The 24,187-nt window shown below is 49.6% G+C and overlaps 1 protein-coding gene across 2 annotated transcripts in view; it reads right to left on the bottom strand.

The window, feature by feature from the left end:
- The window catches only part of ARHGEF6 (Rac/Cdc42 guanine nucleotide exchange factor 6), a 43,877-nt gene extending 24,182 nt beyond the window's left edge, over nucleotides 1-19,695 (bottom strand). Inside the window, exons 1-5 of one of the 2 annotated variants that reach the window (XM_074147421.1) lie at nucleotides 19,451-19,695; nucleotides 18,271-18,354; nucleotides 9,030-9,114; nucleotides 2,952-3,079; nucleotides 2,360-2,561 (exon numbers count right to left, since the gene is read on the bottom strand). In XM_074147421.1, coding sequence (XP_074003522.1) covers nucleotides 2,360-2,561; nucleotides 2,952-3,079; nucleotides 9,030-9,114; nucleotides 18,271-18,354; nucleotides 19,451-19,615 — 664 coding nt within the window. In that variant the 5' untranslated portion in view covers nucleotides 19,616-19,695. The remainder of the gene's footprint in view (nucleotides 1-2,359; nucleotides 2,562-2,951; nucleotides 3,080-9,029; nucleotides 9,115-18,270; nucleotides 18,355-19,450) is intronic. The other variant, XM_074147420.1, reaches the window with a different exon arrangement.
- Nucleotides 19,696-24,187: the final 4,492 nt, after the last annotated feature.

The following is a 24,187-nucleotide window of genomic DNA, read 5'->3' as shown; positions in this document are numbered from 1 at the left end:
AGCCCCGCTGCCAACTGACTTACTGGTTTGCTCTGAAACCCCTGGCAGCAGCCCAGCGTCTGGCAACTCTTTGGAGCTACAGCATGGCTTCAGCCGGCCCACAAAATTTGGGTTTTAAAAGCAGGTGTCTGCCCGAAATGCTGGATGGGGCGTTTTGCTCCAGGTGATTCACAAGGTGCTGAAAGCCAAGGCCGATCACCACGCTGAACCCCAATCCCCGCAGTCCTTTGCGATGCAAAAAATCCCTTCTCTGAACGAAGGCAGATTTGAAGAAAAAGCTCACACAAACCTGGGAGTCGGTTCTCATCTCCTCCTGCGTTTGCTAAACCCCTGCAGATGCCTCCAGCGTGGTTCCCCCATGCGCACACACAAGTCCCCGCACCATTATTTCCTTCCCTAGAGAAGTCCCTTCCCTGCCACGGGGCTTTGCCAGCTCTCCCGGCATGGCAGCGTCACCATCACCCTCCGCAGCGGGACGGGTCGGCAGCGCGGGGCTCCGCACCTTGTACCGAAACGCCTCCGTGCCACGGGGAGCAGCCGCTCTCTCCTTCCTCCCTGCAGTCGCTCACAGAAGGCAATTACTTCCACACCGATAGCAGGGGAGAAGCTCGAGATTGATAAATTTAGCCCCTGGAAACCGCAGCTTGATGTATTGTCTAATTATTGCCTTTGTAGAGTTTCCTGTCACTTCCAGCTGGGAGCTCTGTGCCTCATTTAAAGCTTTGCTCCTCACAGTTAGTTATTTCCACCCAAAGGGCACGCTTAGGACACAGTGGAGGTACAGACACTGCTGAAAAACAAGTAACTCCATTTAGAGTGACAAGTCTCAGACTTCGGAGGTAAGGAAAGCAGATCCCACTGGCTCGGAGCAAGGGTCTTCCCCGGATCACAGCCCCCAGGCAGCGGTCCCGGGGCAGTAGAGGGTTAGCTGGTGGTCCCTGCATCCACCATTTGAACCACAACCACACGTCCCAAGGAAGGGGAGACCAGGGGAATGAACCCTTCTCCCATATGAAATGGGTGCTGGAGGGAAAAGCTCGGCAGATAGAAAATATCTGATGGGCTCCTACATCAGGATCAATGGGAGGCTTGTCCTTCTCTTCAATGAGGTGCCGTCATTTCACGCGGCTCCCATCTGATTTTCCCCATAGGAGTGAAGTTCGCTCTCCTTTTTTTTAAAGCATTTCTCTTCTTCTCTCACTGACTTAATTAGCGATTCCTGGGTTGTGCCAGACAAGCCTTCAATCTCTGCTCCAACGTCCTGCTCCAGCTCAGACATCACGTCCCAGGGGGAAACAGTGGGAGATGAGATATCCGAACAATGATTTTTTTTTTTCCATTTAGAATTAAATAAAAACTGGCCTAATTCTGAGCACTCACTCATTAAATGTTATTCTTTGCTTTTTTGCTTGCAAGTGTGGGAGCAAGGATGTCTAACAGGGGTTGCGCATTTTGCAGCCGCTTTGCAGAGCAGAGTGTTTGAGGCCAGGGCTGATCCTGGGCCATAAAACCAGCAGCAAACACACAGCGGGTGTCTCCCTCTGGGGTAAGCCCTCAAGGCACGTTAAGGAATTCAAGTTGGATTTTGTAAAAAACCATGTTTAGTGTCACACAGTGGCCTCGGAAGCACAACGGGGTGAGCTGCTTGAATAGGTGTGTAACGCTACGGGGCGGCTGGCCAGGGGCATGCTTCATGTCATCACCACCCCACATCTGGTTAAAATCACATCGCGGAAAAATGTTAAGGACGCTCAAGACATAGCTCAGTAGAGACAGATGTCATCAGATGGATCGTCCCCTCCCTCCTCCTTCCTCAACATCGCAGCAGAAGATGCTCTGGGAGGGAAAATGTACTATGTGAAATCAGCCGTCGCTATGGAAAAAACCAGGGGACCGTCCCCCGTGGCCATATAGTTTTTGTTGGTTCCCTCACCGTGACCATGAGCATCCATCCCACCCCTGCCAGAAACGGCAGGACCAAACGCAAATGCACAGCCTGACCCAGGTCTCTAACAGAAAGCTAATTCTGCGCTCAGACACTGGAAGGACCTGGCAGCTCCCCAGGACAAAGGGGACCCGGGCATCCTCCGGCGATGTCCCCGTTCCTGCGCTGCTGGGGCTTAGGGGAGCAATAGAAAGGCACGATGCGCTGGGGAAGAGGCTGAAGCAGCTCTCAAACAACTCATGCGAAAGACTAGGCTTTACCCGCCCGTCTGGTCTCGCTCATCTTTCCATTAGCCCTGCTGCTTTAAGGACACAAATGGTCCTTAATAAATAGCAGCAATTTCCCAAAGGCACGAGGATCTACACTGCATTATACCGCTGTCATTCAATCAGCCCTTGAAAGCAACGTGCTTACCGGTGGATTTGATTTCTCTGACGTAGTTGCTTGGGAACCAGCCGGTTTTTCCATTCAAGGTCCCTTCCCACCAGCCTCCTTCTTCAACCCGGGTGACATAAATAATGTCTCCTTTGTTAACGGAGAGTTCATCCTCATTGGTCTGCTTAAAATTGAACCTGGCCTTTACCACCAGCTGATGACTGCCATTCTCGGTCATCTCCTAAGGAAAGAAACATGGAAAAACATCAGTAAATAGTCCAAAAATGCAGAAGCCAAGGGGACAAGCTATTGTTCTTCTTTGTTGTGACAGCTGTTTTTCCAGTATTGCTCTGTATAAGCACTTCTGCCAGAGAACCGCAAGGTCCCTCCCAAGCATTAATTTAGTTTCCCAGCGCAATGGAGAACAGATCAGAATCGCTGTTCTCATTTCACAGAGGAGGTTTGGAGAAGCCACGAGGCTCTCTCCAGGCAGAGCAGCTCCATGATGGAGGTCAGGGCAGAACAAGCCCCTCCAGCGTGCTCGACCCAGAGGTACCACTCACACTCCTCTACCCCCGCAGCCATCAAACCCTTGATGAGACGTTAAATAAAGGATTTAAATAAAGGATACCACAGGCTTGGACTGCCTCCTTAGCACCCTCGCTGACTGTGAAGCTGTGCCGTTGGAGTCGGTGTGGGGACCTCCAGCCGCAGAGCTAAGAGACGACAGATGGGAACATGGCCCTTTCGACGGCTGATCTGGTGAAGGAAAAACAACATCTGAGCTTTCCCCAGCTCTCCACCCTCCCTCCACATCACGGCAAAGCAAAGAGTAAAGCCCCTAAGGAAAGCAAGAACAGGGCACACAACAGCTGAAGGAGCATCTATCAGAGCAAGACGGTTGGACTAGATGATCTTAAAGGTCCCTTCCAATTGAGACAATTCTGTCATTCTATGGTTCTAAGACAGCGAGTGTGCTGCATCTCCAGTGGGGTACTCCTGGTCAATGGTGAAGATGGTTTTGTTGGGCTGGGTCAACCCTTCCATGGTGGAAGAAGCTCAGTTGCATCCCGAGGCACCCCTAGGTTATGCCAGCTCTGCAGCCACACGTCCGATGGCGGCATTTTTTTTGAAAACCCCCTTAAAGCTGTAGAAAAACAGAATAATACCCAGCCCAGCGCTGCTCAACTGGGAACGTCTCTGGGATCCGAGTAAGAACTGCTGAAGGTGTTTCAAAGTCTACCTCCCAAGTGAGTGCTCCGAGGTCACCTCCGCAGCTGCAGCGTGGGCTTCCCCGCCGAGCGGGGAAGAATGCTGAACAGCTGGTCAACACAATGGCTTCTCTATCCAGAGAAGTCCTTCTGGGTTCATTATACAGCTGAAAAGAGGCTGGGCACAACTTTGATTACTGTTCGTGGACCGCTGCCATCAGCCATGTGAGAGAGGGATTCAGGAGGTGCTGAGGAAGGACAGGAGTGTCACCCCCAGGAGAGGGACAGCCCACGGAAAGGCTCAGACCGTCCCAGCAGCTCTTGGAGTTGCCTCCTTCACATGCTCAAAGCTCCTCGCTTTGCAGATGGGGTGATTTCTATTTATATTAGATATAGAAAAACCTGCCAGAGGGTAAAAAGTTTCCTGGTCACAACTGCCCTGTGCTGAGATTGAGTCAGTGGCCTCGGCACTAAGAGCCGTCCCAGCTCCTGCAGGACTTGGCAGCGCTCAGCCCCAGAATCCTGCTTGGATGCTGCAGAGCAGTAAAAACACGGGATTCAAGCCACCCAGTAGCTCCCAGTACTTCCCTGCTACTGCACCTCATACCAGACTGTGGGACAACACTCTGATCACCTGCTTTCTATGTGCCATGCTGCTCAGACGGAGCAACAGAAGATTTCAGTTAACTGTGAAGTGCTTCTAAGATTTGCCTTATATTTGCTTCTTTTCAGTTTTAAGAACATTTCTGTATTCCAGAGCTGCTGTTTTCCACCTGCGGGGGGGACCTTGCATGCCCATGGACCTCAAGAGGAGGAGAGAGAAGAGCGGTCTGCGGGCATCACCGTGCCGGGTGTGCCAGCTATCCTTGCTGGATAACATCTGGAGTTCTTCTTTGAAACCGCTGCGAGAGGAGAGAGGGTGACCAAGCCACCAACGTGCACAGGAACCGGAAAACACAACCCTCTAAGGCTGTTGTTCCCCCATTCTCCTCCAGTCCGAACGTCAACATGGGAAAGTCATTCCGAAGGGGAAGTTTGGTGGGAGTTACAGGAACTCAGCTGGGCTTTTATTCTCCCCAGAGGATTTTTCGTTTTAATAGGAAAACACCTCGTCCTTAGATTGGACCCGGAGCAACACAATCTGTGAGCTCTTAGAGAAGCTTTGTCTTCCTCCAGCGCCTCGCACAATGGGGACCAGGTCCGTGACTGCGCCTTCCAGGCGCCGCTGCCCTACAAACCCCCAACCATACCATACCCACGCGCCAGTCCACGCTCCAGCGATGGGCAACGTTCATGTTAGATCTCGTGTGCTGCCAGTGAGACTGTTTTCTCTCTCTTTTTCCAGCTCGTCACACAACTGCATAATGACTGCACGGTGAATTCCCAGCTCCCCGGGCTGCAGCAGCAGCAGCAAAACCCCCTCCGCGTGGAAAACGCACTTTGTAGAATCATAGAATCAATCATAGAATCATCCAGGTTGGAAGAGACCCTTGGGATCATCAAGTCCAACCATCTACCCTACTCTACAAAGTTCTCCCCTACACCATATCCCCCAACACCACATCTAAACATCTCTTAAACACATCCAGGGATGGTGACTCAACCACCTCCCTGGGCAGCCTGTTCCAATGCCCGACCACTCTTTCTGTGAAAAATTCTTTCCTAATGTTCAGTCTAAACCTACCCTGTTGGAGCTTGAAGCCATTCCCTCTCGTTCTGTCATTAGTTACCTGTGAGAAGAGACCAGCACCAACCTCTCTACAGCGTCCTTTCAAGTAGTTGTAGAGAGTGATGAGGTCTCTCCTCAGCCTCCTCTTCCTCAAACTAAACAGTCCCAGCTCCTTCAACCACTCTTCATAGGATTTATTCTCCAGGCCCTTCCCCAGCTTCGTTGCCCTCCTCTGCACCTGCTCCAGCACCTCCATATCTCTCTTGGATTGAGGTGCCCAAAACTGGACACAATACTCCAGGTCCGGCCTCACCAGTGCTGAGTACAGGGGCACAATCACCTCCCTACTTCTGCTGGTCACGCTCTTTCTAATACAAGCCAGGATGCCGTTGGCTTTCTTGGCCACCTGGGCACACTGCTGGCTCATATTCAGCCGCTTGTCAATTAGAACCCCCAGGTCTCTTTCTTCCAGGCAGCTCCAGCCACACTTCCCCAAGCCTCTAGCAATGCACAGGGTTGTTGTGGCCCAAGTGCAGAACCTGGCACTTGCCCTTGTTGAAACTCATGCCATTGATTTTGGCCCAATGCTCCAATCTATCTAGGTCTCTCTGTAGAGCTTCCCTATCCTCCTGGGAATCAACACTCCTGCTTAACTTGGTGTCTTCTGCAACATCATTGTAAACACAGAGTGGGGCAGGTTTGGGGTTGGTTTTTTTTTTTTTTTTTTCCTCTGAAGCATCCTGATATTTGAGCAGGAGCGGTTTCGGCTGCTCTCGGGCCAGGAGGGGTGGCTGACTGCCAGCCTGAGATGTTCTTCCCCTGATTCCTTCTGAAAAAAGGGAGGGCGTAAACCACGAGCCCAGACTTCTCCGCTTATTCAAGCCATCGGCAACAGTCCCACGGAAATGACTCGGTTACTGTAGATTTTATGCTTCTCCCTGCCCCTCCCAACCTTCCAAAGCTTTTATAAATATCCGCAGCAACCTAGAAACAAATGTAAAACTGACTTTGACAGTTTGGCAGGGAAGTGTATCATTTATATTGCATCATGACAGCGTCCTATTTTATGCCTGGTCCAGCATGGAACACTGCTGCCATATGTTGCTTAAACTATGGTTAAAATAACTGTGTTTTCTGCTCACATTCCTACACTATTTTTGGCAGACGAGCCTTGTCTGATCCAGCACAGCTGGTTTTCCTCCCCTGCCCTCTCTTCCAGATAAAAGCATCGAGCTCTGTATCGCTGTTATTTGACGGACAGCTGCTGAACTCCGAGTTTATCCGCTAACAAACGATGCCTCTAGTTATTTGCATAACAAGATCCAGGAAGACACAAGGATTTGGGCTTCAAATGGATGCTCAGGAAGACATTCCCACAGCGTTTCCTTAGCTGTCACCTACTTCCCTCCGGGTCCGACAAGGGTGTTGGGATGCAGCAGCGCTGCGGGTGTCGGGACGTGCTGGCACCCCAGAGCCCTGGCCACAGCAGGAACTGCAGTAGCCGGTCCCAGGCTTGTCCTGATGCTCCATTCAGCCCCTGGACTCTGGCGAGACGGACAAACCGGACCATCTGCAGTGGCGGCTTGGAGGACACAGGCTCTTGCTTCTCAGGAACGTGGCCAAGCCACCAAAAAGCAAACATTTCAGACATGTATTTATTTTACCCTGTACTTTTCCCAAGGGCTCTCTCTGCCTGAGCAGCTAATTATATTGCAGGCATTGCGCTTTTTAACATTTAAACCGAGAAAGCATATGCTCAGACAGATGTTTGCCATGAAACCAAGAGGATCCCAGCTTCCCTATACCCCCTTCGGTAACGTGTGATAGAAACTATTCCCCAGCAAAGCCCCGTCCCGAGCCTCTGGATGTCCCAAGCGACTGGACGGACCAAGCGGGGCCATGGGTGGCTGCAAGAATAGAGTTGGGTCTGTAAATAAGGGGACTGCTGTGACCATGGCACCGTGAGGACCATCGGCACACGCTCCATTACACCCCTCTGGTCCAGCAAGGGGCAAGCACAGGGGCAGGAAAGCTTCCTGCTCATTTTGCTCTGGGAATAATGAAGCTGATGTCAATTGTAATGGCAGCAGCACTTGCAAGGGATGCTCTAGGCAACCTGCATTTTATATCCCCCACCGTACTGAACTGCAGCAGCTTCCTGCACGGGGTCACTGGGGGCTGCCACTTACTGGGGAGGCAAGAGGCTGTAAGGAGATGCGCTGAGCCTGAATCACCATCCCTGGCTTCTAGGGAGAGAGCGGGTGGCAGAAAGGCACTCTAAGAACCTGTATTTCTTCAGAGCAGCATTATACACACATACACGTGTGTGTACATATATATACCATTATTATTATAACACATTATATACATCACTATACATTATATATTATTATTATTATGTATATGCTGCTATTTATATAATATATACACAATAATTTATACAATAGTTAATATAATGTTTAAATATAGTATAAATATATATATATGAGATTTTATAAAACCTTGCACCAGGACAGAACCAGAAAGAGGAAAAAGGGAGAGGGTCCAGTCCCAGCAATGAGGTTGTTTCGTTGAACACCTCAGCAGCTTCTGTAGAATCATGGAATCCCAGAATGGTTTGGGTTGGAAGGGACCTTAAAGACCATCCAGTCCCAATCCCCTGCCCTGGGCAGGGACACCTCCCACCAGACCAGGTTGCTCAAAGCCCCGTCCAACCTGGTCTTGAACCCCTCCAGGGATGGGGCAGAAGAGAGCAGAAGAGAGCCCAAAAGCAAAAACTCAGATGAAAGAGAAGTGAAACAACTGAGAAAACCACTGCAAAGCAAATGTAGGCAAAATGCATTAAGACAAGAGAAAAACCTCCCCATGAAAGGAAAATTGCATGTCTGGGGTTTGAATTTTTCTCCTTTTAATCGCCTAAAATGTAACCTGCAGCAGGGAAATCAAACTCTCCTCCTGGTGCCGGACTCCTGCAGGGCTCTCTGTGCAATTCCGCTTGTGTGACAGGGGGCCATGAATACTTTCCTCCCTGCAAACCCCTTCCAGCTCCGCACAGACCTGCTCCTCAGGCCCTCAGAATGAGACCCTGGGTCTTCTCACCCCCTCCAAGAGCACCACCCTGTCATCGTCCTCCCCGCTGGACCTCTCCTTTCATGGCCTATGGGACCGAATATCAGTTTAAAGCAGCCTGTAGGGAGCAGCTATATATTTGGGATGGAAACAGGAGGAGCCGATTTGCTTCGCTTCGGCTCCCATGCCCAGGGAGGCAGGACAAGCCATCAGCTTGATTCCTGAATCCGGGAGGCTGCTCCAGGCACCCAGGGAGAGGAGAGAGAGACACATCAATACAAATGACTGAGCATCTGGGAACGACGTTTGTTTTGACATTCAGTAAAGATAATATGCAGATGGATCTGGTTTTCCTCTTCAGCTTTAAAATGCACTACTTAAAATCTGGTATTTGCATTTTGGGAGGTGCACGCTCATTTACATCGAGGCTCCTTTACGATGACCTACTTCCACGGTCCCTTAATACTGTCAAAACTGAGCAGAGGTCCCCGAGTGTAAAAGCGAACGACCAAGCTCCGCAAAGGGCGTACAGCGACTCCCAAATGCCACGTCTAAGCCCGGAGCATGAAATGACAATTCCACCGACCAGCACCGGGCATCGCTGCTGGCAGCACAATTTGCCAAGCCTCCTGAAATCACCATAAACTAGGAATTATAAAAAAAAAACCAAACAAAACAAAAGCACCCCACCGACCTACCCCGGCGTACATACGAGACAGAAATAACCCCCTTTTTTTTTTTTCTTTTTTTTGGTTCTTACCTTCAGTAGCTTTATTTACAGCCGTTAATGTACTCAGGACCTTGGAGAACTGTTCTCCGCTGTACAAATCGTGTGGATCAAACACCTGCAAAAGAGGAACGTGGTCAGTTGAGCCCGAAACCTCCCTCTCCACCCACCTGAGTAGCCCCACGGAGAGGATTAAGTCCCCCGCCTGCCCCTGCAGGGAAAGGGTGTTTGTTCAGGGCTGACAAATCCCATTTCCTTTACGGTGAGGGAATTCCTGGGGCGCCGGTGGTGGCAGGCGGCGTGGGAAGGGCAGGGGGACCCGGCAGCATTTGGAGCGTAACGCTGGGGATGGGGAAGGAAGGAAGGAAGGAAGGAAAGAATCGGTGCTGTCGGCAGGGAAGGGACTCCTCTGAAAATCACAGAGAAGGTTACTGCTTGCCTTGAGGGAAGGAAAGATTTTGCTGCTATTTTTGTTATCGAAAGCTGAAGAGACTGAGGCTGTACATACACATACGTACACACACACACACACACACATTTTCCACAGCAGAAGAAACAAACACGCTGAATTTTCTGCTATTGCAATATGGCATTTACATTTTTTACAGCAAGCCAAACCCAGTGATTTTATGTGCAAAAATTCCCCTCTAAAGAATTTTGTGCTCCTAAACCTCCACAGCAAAGCAGATACACATCGTTAGCAAGGGCTTCTTTGCCGTGACTGGTAGCCTGGACCTTGTACACCCAGCCCTTCTGAAATCACCCCCAGCTCAGCGAGGGGCGACTTGAGTTTCCAAAACACTGCGATCCCCTCTAACACGTGAGAAATGCCCTCAACTCTGTACAGATGGTACAAATCCTACCGTTAACGAAGGAAAGATAAGCGAGATGAAAAGCCCCCGTTATTGGTACCACCAAGGCACCATCTGCTAGTCCTCAAATACGCGTTGTCTCGCAGATGGAGACCGCAGATCCGCAAATCCAATGAACAGGAAAGATGATTTTACAGCTCTCCTGGCAGACACCATCTACTTAAACCACTTCCAAGGGACTGGAACGCATCCTGCTAAATTAGTACACCAGCATTAATGACCTTTATTTAGGGGTAGTACTGCCCTTTAAAATGGCCCTTTCTTGCTTTCCACGCGGAGCTCCTCGGGTACGCTTGGCAAATATTGCAAATAGGAAGGGGGACGGGCTCTTCCGCAGCCCTGGATGCTCGGGGCATCTCTCCCTCTCGACACACTAGCGCGGCAACGAAGTCCAACACGGGCAGTACAAAGGCTGCTCTTTGTTGAGACGATGTTTAAAAAGGGACTCAGGCACTCAACACTGGGAGAAAGGCTTTGCCCTACAGAAATTTAATCCACGCCGGGAGGGGGAGCAGCCTGTCGTTGTTCCAAGTATTAAAGTCAGTAGCTCCACAGCTCTGACGGCACCTACGCCTTTTGGGGACACCCCCCCACCTACCTCGGGCTGTTTCTGGGGTGACGTACCACCCTTCGGACCAGGCGGCCCCCATCCCTCGCTGCCAACTGCTGCGTGAACTCCTTTTCCCTGCCCTCCAACGGCAGCGGGTGCTATCTGAGCATGCCCCCCCCCAGCCGTAAGCGGCGACGGTCGCCTCTGGGTGGAAAGGAAGAGGGTACGAGAGAGCCCGGGGGGGTGCGCTGAGCCCGCTGGCAGCCGCTGGAGGACGGGAGGTCACAGTACCCTCCCGCCGAGCTGAAGAGGAAAGTAAACAGCGAGGCTTGGGATGTCCGCGTGCATCTCTCCGGTGTGTCATTTTCTCAGTCATACCCTTTTTCTTCCACCTCAGTAAGTCCGTCCCGAAAAACAAGTCCTGCCTTGAATGAACGGCATCTTTTTCTTTTTCTTTTTCTTTTTTTTTTTTTTTAAAGGACCAAAGCAGCAAAATACATCCCCGACCCATCAACGCACAGAATCGTGCTGCGAGCTCAGAGCCGTCGGACTGGCCAAGTCCGGGGGAACCAGTGGCGGGAGGGAGATGCAAAAAAAAAAAAAATTCTAGCACAAAAGCAAGCAGTCCCTTTTAGGACTTTTCTTCCTGGAGAAACAGTCTGGAATTGCTACTGTGGAGCAACGGCTACGTGGAAAACTCTCTTGGATCAGCTACTGTAACGTAAATATACTCCGCAGCTTGTTCCAGAATAAATTCATTATACAGAAAAGTCCTCATTTACAAGCTAAAAATTACTTTTTCCAGCGCAATCCATCCATAATTCCATTCCTAACTAAAAGACAAGCTGCAAGACTAGAAGAAAAATCGAGAGGGGAAAGGCTTTTTTCACTCTTAGCTCATGGAAGACGCAAGTAAAACCCTGCTTAAATCCACGGCTGTCATCGGAGGCTCTCCATTAAAATGCTTTCCCTACTTTCAGAGCTGGAGACTGCGGCTCCTCTCGGGGAAGCTCTCCGGCTGCTCCGGCAGGCATCGCACCGGGAAGAGAGAAAACCTGCACTGCTGCACCCAGAGCCCTCCTCCAAAGACAGCCAGAAGGTGAGGAGAGGCCGGTGCTCGCAGGGCAGGGACCAAACGAGCACCCGGCTTTTCGGGAAGGACAAAGAACCCAACCCGGGTGCATCCAGCAAGTCACCAGCACCCAAATTCCCAATACGGGGATGGGAGGTGGGGAAAAGTTAGGGGAAGGCAGGCCGTGTTTCCAGCCCCGAGGTGTTTTATCCGCATAAATGTATAGTTAAGATTATAAAACCCCGGCGAACCTCAAAGCCGGGTGTGAAGCCCAGGAATCGGGGTGACCGCCGCTCTTTCACCCAAACCCGAGGGGGAAGGCTGGAGCCGGAGGGTCCCACACCCACGGTACCGGCGTTTCGGGAGATTCCCGACCCCGGCTTCTCCGGTGAAAAAATGGGGTGCGGGAGCCCGGTGGAGCCGAAGGATGCCCCCAACATCCGCGGGTGTCCCCCCCCCGGTCGGTCCTCCGGGGTGTCGCCAGGCAGCATCCGCTGCCTGGCGACACCCCGGAGGACCGACCGGGGGGGGACACCCGCGGGGACCAGAGGTGACAGCCACGCAGGGCTACCGGAGGATGGGGAAAGCGGGGGCGGGCAGAGCGGCGGGGGGGGGGGACACGCGGCCGGTACCCGGTGCCGGTGGGTACTCACGGCGTGGGGCGGGTGGGAGCGCAGCCCCGGGGCATGGCGGCGGCGGCGGCGGGCGGTGCTGCGGGGCGGCCGCTGCGGCTCTGACCCGGAGCCGGATCGCGGCGCGGGGAAGGGAAAGGGAAAGGGGAAGGGGAAGGGGAAGTGAGAGGCGGAGCCGCCGCCGCCGCCCCCGCTCCGCCCCGCCGCTCGCTGCGGGACACGGGAGGAGCGGGAGGAGCTCCCTCCGCCGGCGGCGGGCGGGAGGAACGGAGCGGGGTGAAAGGGAGGTGGGAAAGGGCGATGGAAAAGGGGGAAGGGAGGTGGGAAAGGGAAGAGGAGAAAGGGCAGGGGAAGGGAAAAGGGATGGGAGAAAGGAACAGGGAAGGGAAGGGAAGGGAAGGGAAGGGAAGGGAAGGGAAGGGAAGGGAAGGGAAGGGAAGGGAAGGGAAGGGAAGGGAAGGGAAGGGAAGGGAAGGGAAGGGAAGGGAAGGGAAGGGAAGGGAAGGGAAGGGAAGGGAAGGGAAGGGAAGGGAAGATGAATCAGGAAAGAGGGGTAGGGTGAAAAGGATGAGGAACGGAAAAAAAGAAAAGGGGAAAGGAAAAAAGGAAGGGGAAAAGGGAAAAAGGAAGAGGAAAAGGAAAAAAGGAAGAGGAAAAGGAAAAAAGGAAAGGGAAGAGGAGAATGGAAGGGAGAAAGGAGAAAGGACAGGGGAACGGAAAAGGGATGGGAGAAAGGAACAGGGAAGGGAAGGGAAGGGAAGGGAAGGGAAGGGAAGGGAAGGGAAGGGAAGGGAAGGGAAGGGAAGGGAAGGGAAGGGAAGGGAAGGGAAGGGAAGGGAAGGGAAGGGAAGGGAAATGAATCGGGAAAGAGGGGTAGGGCGAAAAGGATGAGGAAAGGAAAAAAAGAAAAGGGAAAAGGAAAAAAGGAAGGGGAAAAGGAAAAAAGGAAAGGGAAGAGAAGAATGGAAGGGAGAAAGGAGAAAGGACAGGGGAAGGGAAAAGGGAAGGGAAGGGAAGGGAAGGGAAGGGAAGGGAAGGGAAGGGAAGGGAAGGGAAGGGAAGGGAAGGGAAGGGAAGGGAAGGGAAGGGAAGGGAAGGGAAGGGAAGGGAAGGGAATCAGGAAAGAGGGGTAGGGCGAAAAGGATAAGGAAAGGAAAAAAGAAAAGGGGAAAGGAAAAAAGGAAAGGGGAAAGGAAAAAAGGAAAGGGGAAAGGAAAAAGGAAGGGGAAAATGGAAAAAGGAAGAGGAAAAGGAAAAAAGGAAAGGGAAGAGGAGAGGAGAATGGAAGGGGGAAAGGAGAAAGGACAGGGGAAGGGAAAGGGAAGGAGAAAAAGTGAATCAGGAAAGAGGAGGATAAGATGAAAGGGAAGGGGGAAAGTGAAAAAAGGAAAGGGGAAAGGAAAAAAGGAAAGGAAAGAAAAATTGGAAGGAAAAAGAAAGGGAAAGCGAAAGAAGGAAAGGAAAAAGAACAGGAAAAAATATAGGACAAGTGAAGGGGAAAAGATAGGCTGTTGAAATGGTAATTGCAGCGTTTCTGCATCACTGAAGGGAATCATCACCGAAGGGCCTGCAGACGAGGCACGGTTGAGTCGAGGCGGTGAATTCTCGGAGACAGCGTGTCCTCGCCGCGGCCAGCACGGCGCCTCTGCCGCCTGTGCCCATCTGTTGGGGGAACACTCTGCCACGCGGAGCGAGAACATCCCCGGCCACGCCAGGCTGCAGCGTGGGAAGGGAATGAAGTGCAGCACTGACACCCAGGTGACACCCGGCTGCGGGTCCCGGCCCCATGCAGGGACTCAGGGGTGTCAGACACCCCCACACCTGCAAGCCAGAGGTCTCTGGGACACTGGGTCACTCTGAAGTCAGATGTGCCCATTCCCTAGTGCTTGCACTGGTCAGTGCTGGGCTGGGGCTTTCATTTTGACGTGACCCAGCGAGGAAGCCAGGAGGGAAGGCAAAGCAGAGCAGGCTTTGGGAGCATGTGGATGGGGAGCCAAAGGGGTTATGGTTTTTCATCTGCCTTCCCAAGACCTCCGTCCAAGTAACAAACAGATCAGTGAAGGTCACAAGCACCTCCAGCTGCAGAAGGTGGCTTCGGTTCTGCCCACGATGGCAGCCACACGCTGCATGCTCTGTGATCGTTCTGGACAGCCAGGTTTAATCCAGCCATTGATTTATCTCGCAGATACCATTCTTAGTTCACAAAATTCAGCCCCGTGCCAGAATGTGGTCACATTAGCAATAAAATGCTGCTGCTGAATGAAAGTCTTGTGCTCCTTCAGCAGTAAATGATGCTCAGCTATTGAGCTGCTGTTACTATATGCACAGTGGTGTCAACAGCAGAAACTAACGGGCTTGGCCAGGAACTTTCTACCTGATTTTCCTCTTTCTTCGTGATCTTGTCCCCGTATCTTCTAAAACTAGACTCCACCTGACCACCAGCTCTGAGCTTCCTTGCCTTGTGCTTTCCACCTGGACGCTTGCATCCAGCCATCTCTGCCTTAGCAGTCCCCACTCACTGGGCCAGACCTGGGGTCACACAGGCAGCTCGGAGCTTGAAGTCGCAGCATAAATGAAGCACAGACAGGTTATCTGCGCTGTTCCTCAGTCCAAACCACCAAAGAATCCCTCAAGGACGGTTAAACTCCAAAGAGGTGCCCACGCCCTCTGCCCAGTCCTCTGTCTCAGCAGAGCTGGGTCAAATTGATGACTTAGATCAAATTCTAGCACTGAAAAGCAGTCAGAAAATTTTAGACACGGTCTCATTCATAGAACCATGGAATCATCTAGGTTGGAAAAGACCCCTGGGATCATCGAGTCCAACCATCTACCCTACTCTACAAAGTTCTTCCCTACACCATATCCCCCAACACCACATCTAAGTGACTCTTAAACTCATCCAAGGATGGTGACTCAACCACCTCCCTGGGCAGTCTGTTCCAGTGTCTGACCACTCTTACTGTGAAGAATTGCTTCCTAATGTCCAGTCTAAACCTACCCTGTTGCAGCTTGAATCCATTCCCTCGTGTTCTATCACTATTTGCTTGTGAGAAGAGACCAGCACCAACCTCTCTACAACGGCCTTTCAAGTAGTTGTAGAGAGTGATGAGGTCACCCCTCAGTCTCCTCTTCCTCAAACTAAACAGTCCCTGCTCCCTCAATCATTCTTCGTACGATTTATTCTCCAGGCCCTTCCCCAGCTTCGTTGCCCTCCTCTGCACCCGCTCCAGCACCTCCATATCTCTCTTGGATTGAGGTGCCCAAAACTGGACACGATACTCCAGGTCCGGCCTCACCAGTGCTGAGTACAGGGGCACAATCACCTCCCTACTTCTGCTGGTCATGCTATTTCTAATACAAGCCAGGATGCTCTTGGCTTTCTTGGCCACCTGGGCATTGTTTCACCTAATTACAGAATGCCTAGAAGAAGGTGTTGGTTCCCCTGCTCACCTTCTTTTTTTAGGACTAAGACACTTGAAGCAGCAAATCTTCACAGGCTTCAGCCCCGGGCTGAAGCTAAGGAAGAGTTTGGTTATTTACACCCTGCAATGGGATGGACTCTTCCAGCTCAACGCAGCCTGTAGAGCTGCTGCAATTAACGGAGCTGCCTCAAAGCAAGAAGGTCACGGAGTGTCCTTATCCCTCTCTCCCTTCCACTACATCCAGATCCTTCACCGTTCCTGCAAAATGGGAGAAGGTGCTGTTTGCCTTGCTGTGTCTTTCTTCCACTTCCTAAGACTGAGTTACCAGGACAACAAAGAAGGAGGGTAGGAGGGAAGTGCGTATGTGCAGCTCTGCGGGAGTAACCTCTCTGCGGGCTCTTCCCACAGGAAGAGACTGGCAAGCAGTGGAAGTTGGGACCCGGGTTTCACAGAATCACAGAATGCTATGGGGTTGGAAGGGACCTCTGGAGATCATCTAGTCCAACCCCCTGCCAAAGCAGGTCCACCCAGAGCAGGTTGCACAGGAACGCATCCATGCGGGGTTTGGAATGTCTCCAGAGAAGGGGACTCCACCACCTCTCTGGGCAGCCTATTCCAGGGCTCTGCCACCCTCACAGGAAAGAAGTTCCTCCTTATGTTGAGATGGAACTTCTTATGTTCAAGTTTGTGCCCGTTCCCTCTTGTCCTGTCCCTGGGCACCACTGAAAAAAGACTGGCCCCATCCTCCTGACACCCACCCTTTAAGTATTTATAGGGCGTTGATCAGATCCCCCCTCAGCCTTCTCTTCTCCAGACTAAACAGACCCAAGTCCCTCAGCCTTTTCTCGTAAGAGAGATGCTCCAGGCCCCTCATCATCTTGTAGTCCTCTGCTGTACCCTCTCCAGCAGTTCCCTGTCCTTCTGGAACTGGGGAGCCCAGAACTGGACCCAGTGCTCCAGATGGGGTCTCACCAGGGCAGAGTAGAGGGGGAGGATAATTTTCAGAAGAAAAAAAGAAGTCAGAAACCTTTTCTTAAATTAAAACGAAGGAAGAAGAGGCACAGGTAGGATCGGACCAACACCCGGAGCTGGACACACAAGGTTGCTAGTTCCTGGCATCTGAGAATTGTGGAGTCTGACTGCAGTATTGCAGAACTGACTTCCAACACTATGAGACCTTAAAGCACAACAGCTGAGGACTGCTCCCTTGTCCTATCTTTCAGCTCTTTAAGACTCCTAATATTTTCCACCCCAGCCATTATGATTAGCTTTCAAATAGAAAAATAAACTCTCTGAAAAGAGAAGGAGACCTTGAGGGGAGACCTTCTTGCTCTCTACGACTCCCTGAAAGGAAGGTGTAGCCAGGGGAGGATCAGTCTCTTCTCCCAAGTCACAGGCGATGGGACAAGAGGAAACGGCCTCAAGTTGCACCAGGGGAGGTTCAGATTGGATATTAGGAACAATTTTTACATGGAAAGGGAATGGGCTGCTCAGGGAAGTGGTTGAGGCACCATCCCTGGAGGGATTTAAAAGACGGGTTGACCTAGTGCTTAGAGACATGGTTTAGTGATGGTTTTTATCAGAGTTAGGTTGATGGTTGGACTAGATGATCTTAAAGGTCCCTTCCAACCTAGACAATTCTATGATTCTATGAAAAACAGAGGGGATCACATAGTCAGAACAACCAATTTCTGATCTGATAGGCCTTCAGTGAGTCTATATATATCTGCTCTTAAAGCTGGGCTGCTGCAGCAGGCTCCCAGAAAGGCGTTCCTGGGAAAGAACCGGCCAGTGAAACAGTTCTGGAAGGAGCAGATTTTCATGCTGAAGGGCTCCAAAGAGAAGAAAGGCTCTGTGCTTGTTTAGCCCTTCGAAGGAGAAGTGCAGGCACAGAGCTACCGTGGGCTGGACTTTCCTCACTGCGGTGCACGAGTGTTCTGTGTAACGCCCAAGGATGCTGTCCCTGCTTCTGGCAGAATTCGTCTTCAGAATGTGTTTGGGTTTTTTTTCACAATGTCGATCGTATTTCAAACGAGACAGTGAGGGCTCTTAGTTACAGGTTTCTTTTTTTCCTGGGATACAAAAGTCTTTACATTTAAAATCCATATGCACTTAGTAAAAAATGGGATGGCAGAATTAGCTCAACTCTTAAGTGATTCATTTAGGCTCTGATCTTGCAAGTACGAGCTATGCTTAAGCATAAGAATCAGCGTGGAGATAGGACCAGGAATAGCCACTGAAAAGGTGCCTTTTGTCTTCATTGGGATTATTTTAATATATTTAGTATTTGGCAGAATCTCACGCAGCAGTTGCAAGGGGATGAAAAATACTGCAGCGTTAAGAATATTCCACCTTCATATTAAAGCAAGGCTAAAACCTGCAATCCTTTATCTCTAATAACGAAAGAAAAAAAAAAAAGAAAAAAAAAAAAAAAGGTGAATACTTCCACAGCGGTGGACTCGGTTCAGACAGACCCCCTCTTCCTGCCGCACACGTTTTCAGGTTTGTCTCAAAAGAGAAGGAATCTAATTAAGCTTGCAGTCAACACACCCCGTGCCCAAATTCTCCAGACAGAATACTGAATGACCCATCCTCTCATTTATGTTATTAACACAAAACACCAGGAATGACTACCGATTTGGTCCCTCCGGTAGCCGGCTTCCCTTTGGAAAGCTGATCTAAAAAGCACGTTACGACAATAAAAGGAAGGATGCCAGTTGACTTACCTCCACTTTAAGGAGCGCGCAGCCCTTCAGGAACTCTTGGATGTTACCGATGCAGTCAGCTTCATTTTTAGGCTCCGGGCAATACTAAAGAGAGAGAAAAAATCCACTGAGATCATCGCTCTGCCTCCTGCGAAGCCTCTCTTCGGAAGGCCTGCGGGAATATTGACATGTGCGGTTTATACTGAATTAGGGAAGCTTCTGAAGGGGGGGCGGGTGGGGGCGGCAGGCAAGCTGTCGAGGCAGGAAGAGCCCGTGGAGGAAGTGATGCACACGCCGCGATGGTCGGCAGCTCGCGGCGGGTGTCAACGTGTGACAGTGCCCCTCGGCCACGGCGGGACACCCACGGCCTTTAGGAAGAGGCCGCCCCCGACCACCACACACAAGGAAAAGATACGGAGCCAGCAAAAGTTGTTGTTTTTTTTTTTTTTTGCTCCTGTTCTCCAGGGTGGAGAACCTGTCGGTGTTTTGTTGGTTTTTTTGTGGGTTTGTTTTTTTTTTTTTAAATTAAACAGCTTCTCTTCTGCGTTGCCATTTCCTATCTCGCATTGGACTCCTTCCCTTTTTTCTCCTGCAGTTACTTATCACACTTTCGGGGTGTCTTGAGTATCTGCCTCCCAAAAATCTACCGGGAGGCACTCGCTTGGATTAAAGGGCTCTTCAGTACCAAGGGGTTTGCTGGCCTTGGGACAGCCCAAGGTGGCCCAGATGCAAGGTTTGTCATTTATTCCCAACCTCAGCTGCTTCTCTGCTGGATTTCCCGACTAACGCAGTATGTTCCAGCAAGAGTGAATATATTTACAGCGGCAGTTAACAGTATTTACATAAATACAGACAAACTGCATATCCTTCTATTCAAAACCAAGGTATTTTCACCCCCGGTAGGGCCGGTATTTCCTGCCACTGCACAAAGACACGTAACTCGAGCAACTGCAACCTTTCGGGGGGGGGGGGGGTTCTGGATGTAGAGACAAAATCTGAGAACTAAAGCCCCGATGGTACTTTGCCCTCAATGAGATACAACCAATAACTGAAACGTACAACATTCATCTCTGATGCTCCCCGGTCATCGCACCAAGAAACATCCCCCCCACCCCCCCCACCCCCCCAAAAAGGACCAGGGCAGTGTTTTACCGAGGAGCGCTCCGTTTCGGGCCAGCAAAGCACATCTTTAAGGAGTTACCTTTTCTGCAGATCCCGGAAGAAGCCGATTAAGGAGCTTACAAAGCACCGTCCCATCCCTCAGGGAAGTTTTCAGGAACTCCTCCGGATCGTCTAGGATTTTCTTAGGGGAATTCAAAACTCCTAAGGAAATAAGCCAGGTCACAATTTGCTCCTGGGGATTCATGGCGGGGAGTCGTGCCGCCGGCGCGGCTCTCCGGTGCGGCGGCAGCTCGCTGGAACCCACATCCGTGATTGCATCTTCCTGCCTCTGCTGCTGCCTGCACAGCCCAACTGTGAAACTGCCCTTTTTTTCTTTTTTTTAAACATATTATTTATTTATTTATTTAGGCTCAGCACAGAAACTCACCAAATCTTAAGAACCAGAAGTTCCGTTACGCGAAGGGAAGAAACTTTTTAAATAAAGAGACAATCGAAAGCAGACCTTCAACTACACGTTTTCAACGTTATCGAAAAAAGAAATATTTTATCATGGAGACCAAAAGAGATCTTACCTTCCTTTCTCAACTATTTTATAGAAGCAGCACACAAATAATCCAAAATGGATTTTTGGTAGGCGATAATCTCTGAAAACAAACATTCTGGATAAAAATTATGAATTTTTCAAAGTTGTCATCCAAAGCTGAGAATGAAAGCGTCCAACTACTTCCCTTGTCCTGTTGGAATGCCCCTTTCCAGCAGCTCTTCAGCATCCATGGTATGAAGATGGAATGGTGCCGGTTTTTCACCCTGCTCTGGGAGAGCGTTACCCATCACAGTTAGTCCTATCAATTTAGAAAAGTCATCTTGCGGATTTCCTTATGCTTTCTAATTGTCCTTTGACCAGAGCAGGTGGGAAACAAAGCCATTTTCTCAGTTCACCATTCCAAAGTTAACGAGAGCACCACGGACTGAAGCAGTGAAATTGGAACAAATGGCCCTGGAGACCAGGATTTCTCAAGCGACGATATTCGGGGCCGATTCCTAACCCTGGTACTTAAAGCAACTGTTTCCAAGACATCTTCAGCTCATCATTTAAAAGATCGGGAGAAAGAGAACAGCAGAAGTTGTAAGTTACACACAGTAAACATGCATCAGTTTGTGTCTACACTTTCCACATCTCGTGGTTGGCAGCGGGACTGAGGTAAGGATTATTTCTAGCAGCCACCAGAAAGAAATCAGAATTGCCCTTTTAGGGTTAGACAGACTTTTCACCTTTACGAGGCTGTGGGGACAAGCTCCAAGTCTCTGCTGAGGAAATACCCTCCCTGAGAGTTTGGTTATTTTGAGCCCAGCCTTGAGGAGAATCAATACAGATGGTTTTGAGGATGAAGTTGCCAGGAAAGCCTGGAACCCCAAGGTTTGTAGGGTGATGAAAGCGGTTCCCAGAGAGTTTTCCCTGGTGGCACCTTGGGTGTAGGAGCAACCTCTGGCCATTTGCTATTACTGCCTGGAACCACAGGCCAGTCAGTCTCACCCCTGTGCCTTTGCTCTAAAGCAAAGCTTTTTTTGTTTAGATAAAAGCAGGTTTAGTTCCACGACTATTTCGCGTGCAGCTATCGCACCCAAGCAGATGGAGACAGTCGCAACTACAATTAAATAAAAATACTTCCCACCGCTTGAACGGTTACCAACTCCTTGAAACACCGACCTAGAGTCAGAAAGTCCCTAAATTTAAGGTATTTCTGATTAGCCACCTCAAGGCCATCTTTCAGAAGAACATCAGGACCTACCTAAAAATGTAGCAGCATGCTCACCCACCCCCAGAATAACATGAATGAAGCCACGACCTGAGGGCACAGCCACCGAGCAAGGAACACCTTCTGGTCTGGCCTTTGGAAAAATCTGGTTATTTGTCCACGGGGACAAATCAAATGAATTCTCAAGTCATCTCTTGTAGAGTCGATCTCCACCCCCAAGTTACAAATCCACTTTTATTTACACTCTGCTTTACATCGGTTGATGACTTTAGTACAGGATTTAAAAAAAGGAAAAAAAGAAAAAAAGAGGGTGGTCTATACCCCGTAACAAAGGACTCTGATACATCAGGGACACCAGAGCAAGTGAAGGGCATTCAGATAACATTTGAGAGCGTTTGTGCTCAGTCACTCACTTTTACATAACTTGCTCTTTTTTCAGCATTTTCAGGGAAAACACCCAATACAAGGAGCAACCCTGGAGTATTTTTCCGCTGCAGAATCTGCCGACGCCTTACATTTAAACCAGTGACTTTCAACGCTGAAGTTCGAGCCCGTGCCTGCGTGAACACAAACGTACCACCCACATTAAGTTATTTAGCATTTTAGGCAGGTATCAATCTTTCTCCATGTGATAGCTCACGTTGGCATTAGATTTTAATTAGGATGGTCTGGTTTAGCCTAAACAGCAGTACCCAGACTGTAAAATACTGCTTAAAACCCAGTCTCTTCATCTCACAGCGTTATTATTCTTTCTTGCACATGATACGCTCTCTCAGACCACTTTGTACCAAGAGACCTCCATCAACACGTAACACCAGTGATCTCTTCTACCACCCAAGTGTCGCCGAGTAACAGGTTTGGTTTTAAATTAAAAAAAAAACAAACCCAAATCCACCACGCTTTTGTTTAACAGTAGATTTATTTGCCCCGGGAAATACTGCAACCCTACCCATTTGCTACATAGAAGCAGCCTCACTTCTACAATCTGCAGTCCGTGACCGTAGTTTAAAGTGATATTCTGACCCTGAAACCCAAAGGTAGTTTTAAATCCCTAGATAAGGTATACTGAGTAGCTAAACAAGAAACAGCACAGATAAACTGTTCGTTGGTTAAATGAGACCAGTTTACATCCACCACAGAAGTCGGTATCAACTTTATTAGCTACGACTGGTTTTAGTCAATCGGAAGTTAAGTTTTCCACATGAAATACTGGTGCTCTCTCACACACTGGCTCATCAACATATATATACATCAGGTAAAAATGCATCAAAACCAAGGCAAAGTTTTGGAGAAAGCACCTTGTTGCAAGAGATGCGGTGCTGCCTGGAGGTTTGCAAGAAGGCAGTACATACAGAACACCAATTATTCTGGGGATTTATCACTAATATTGTCTCAGTACGTCAACACTTCCTTCCTCTCTTCCAGAAAGCATCAACTGTTGACGTAAGAATATAGTAAAGCTTTTCATGGTTTCTCAGTGAAGAAGAATTTGTGACAATTTAGTCCTCTGTATTTTAGAGGACTAAAACTCACTTTTATACAACTTGCTCTTTTTTTTCAGCATAAACAGAAAGCACCCTCTGTAAAGGGCAACCCTGGAATATTTTTCTGCTGCAGAATCTACTGATGCACTCAAAAAAAAGGCTCACTCTTGACTCTTGGAAGATGGTGGCTACGGCAGACAGCAACTGACTTCCACCTAAGAATTTTTTTTTGAATCCAAGAGATTAGTAGTGTTACTTTCAAAGAACAATTCCTGAATTGAGATACAACTGTCTGAAACGGGGTAACACCACACTCAAAAGCCAAGCTTTATCGGTTGCAGTTTGTTATCCTTCCATTTTCCAACACACACCCACTGCTGCGCTGCCGCCTTCCTCACTGTAACTGAAAAAAGGAAAGGCAAGTTAGTACACTCTCCGAAACCGAGACACAAAAAAGCTGAATCATCTTTGATTGTTTTTATACACACAAATGCAGACATTTGGATTATATTCCATTTGTCCCAACGACACGAAAATACCTCAATAGTAACTACAATAATCAAAACGATCTGAGGATAGTTGTATTAACGCACACTTCTCGTACAACATGGTCTCCAGAGCAAGTACTAAGTAAAGCCTCTCTCTAATTCCCACGCATATGCCCCTCCAAGCTCTCACCTGTCACAAAACCCCACCAGCTCTTTGCCCTCTCAGTGTGACGCTCAGGAATCCTACAATTAACTGATATACACACTGGTACTGAGCTGTAAATAACAATGGGCTATAAATTAAACAGAACTTCTCATCGAGAAAAGGCGAGCTTGCCGAATTGGTACAATTACTGGAGCATCTCTCTTATGAGGAAAGGCTGAGGGACTTGGGTCTGTTTAGTCTGGAAAAGACTGAGGGGGGATCGGATCAATGCCTACAAATACTTAAAGGGTGGGTGTCAGGAGGATGGGGCCAGTCTTTTTTCAGTGGTGCCCAGGGACAGGACAAGAGAAAACAAGCACAAACTTGAACATAAGAAGTTCCATCTAAACATAAGGAGGAACTTCTCCCCTGTGAAGGTGGCAGAGCCCTGGAACAGGCTGCCCAAAGAGGTGGTGCAGTCTCTGTCTCTGGAGACATCCCAAACCCACCTGGACATGTTCCTGTGCAACCTGCTCTAGGTGGACCTGCTTTAGCAGGATTGGACTAAATGATCTCCAGAGGTCCCTTCCAACCCCAGATCATTCAGTGATTCTGTGATTACATCCTTATTTTTTTACAAAGTTAGTATTACCTGTCCTACCACGTGGTCAGTTCAGTTCTATTTACTGCTCCCTGAACTCCCACTGGCACCATGCCTGGTAAGAATTTAGAAATGTTTATAAGCTGCAGAGTAGGCTGAGAAAGTGCACGTTTGTCTTTAATATCTTTAATTACAACATGGCCCACTACCACCAGGTAAGTGACAAAACGCATCTAGTGAATTGAGAAAAAAAAGCACTTAATTCTTCAAAGAGAGCAGCTTTTTCGCTTGCCAGGAGTAATTAACTCTCAGTTTCCCAGCTAATACAGAGAGCTAATACA

This window comes from Numenius arquata, chromosome 5 (genome assembly GCF_964106895.1).
Source record: "Numenius arquata chromosome 5, bNumArq3.hap1.1, whole genome shotgun sequence".
Lineage (NCBI taxonomy): Eukaryota > Metazoa > Chordata > Aves > Charadriiformes > Scolopacidae > Numenius > Numenius arquata.
This window is presented reverse-complemented; position numbering and strand designations above follow the sequence as displayed.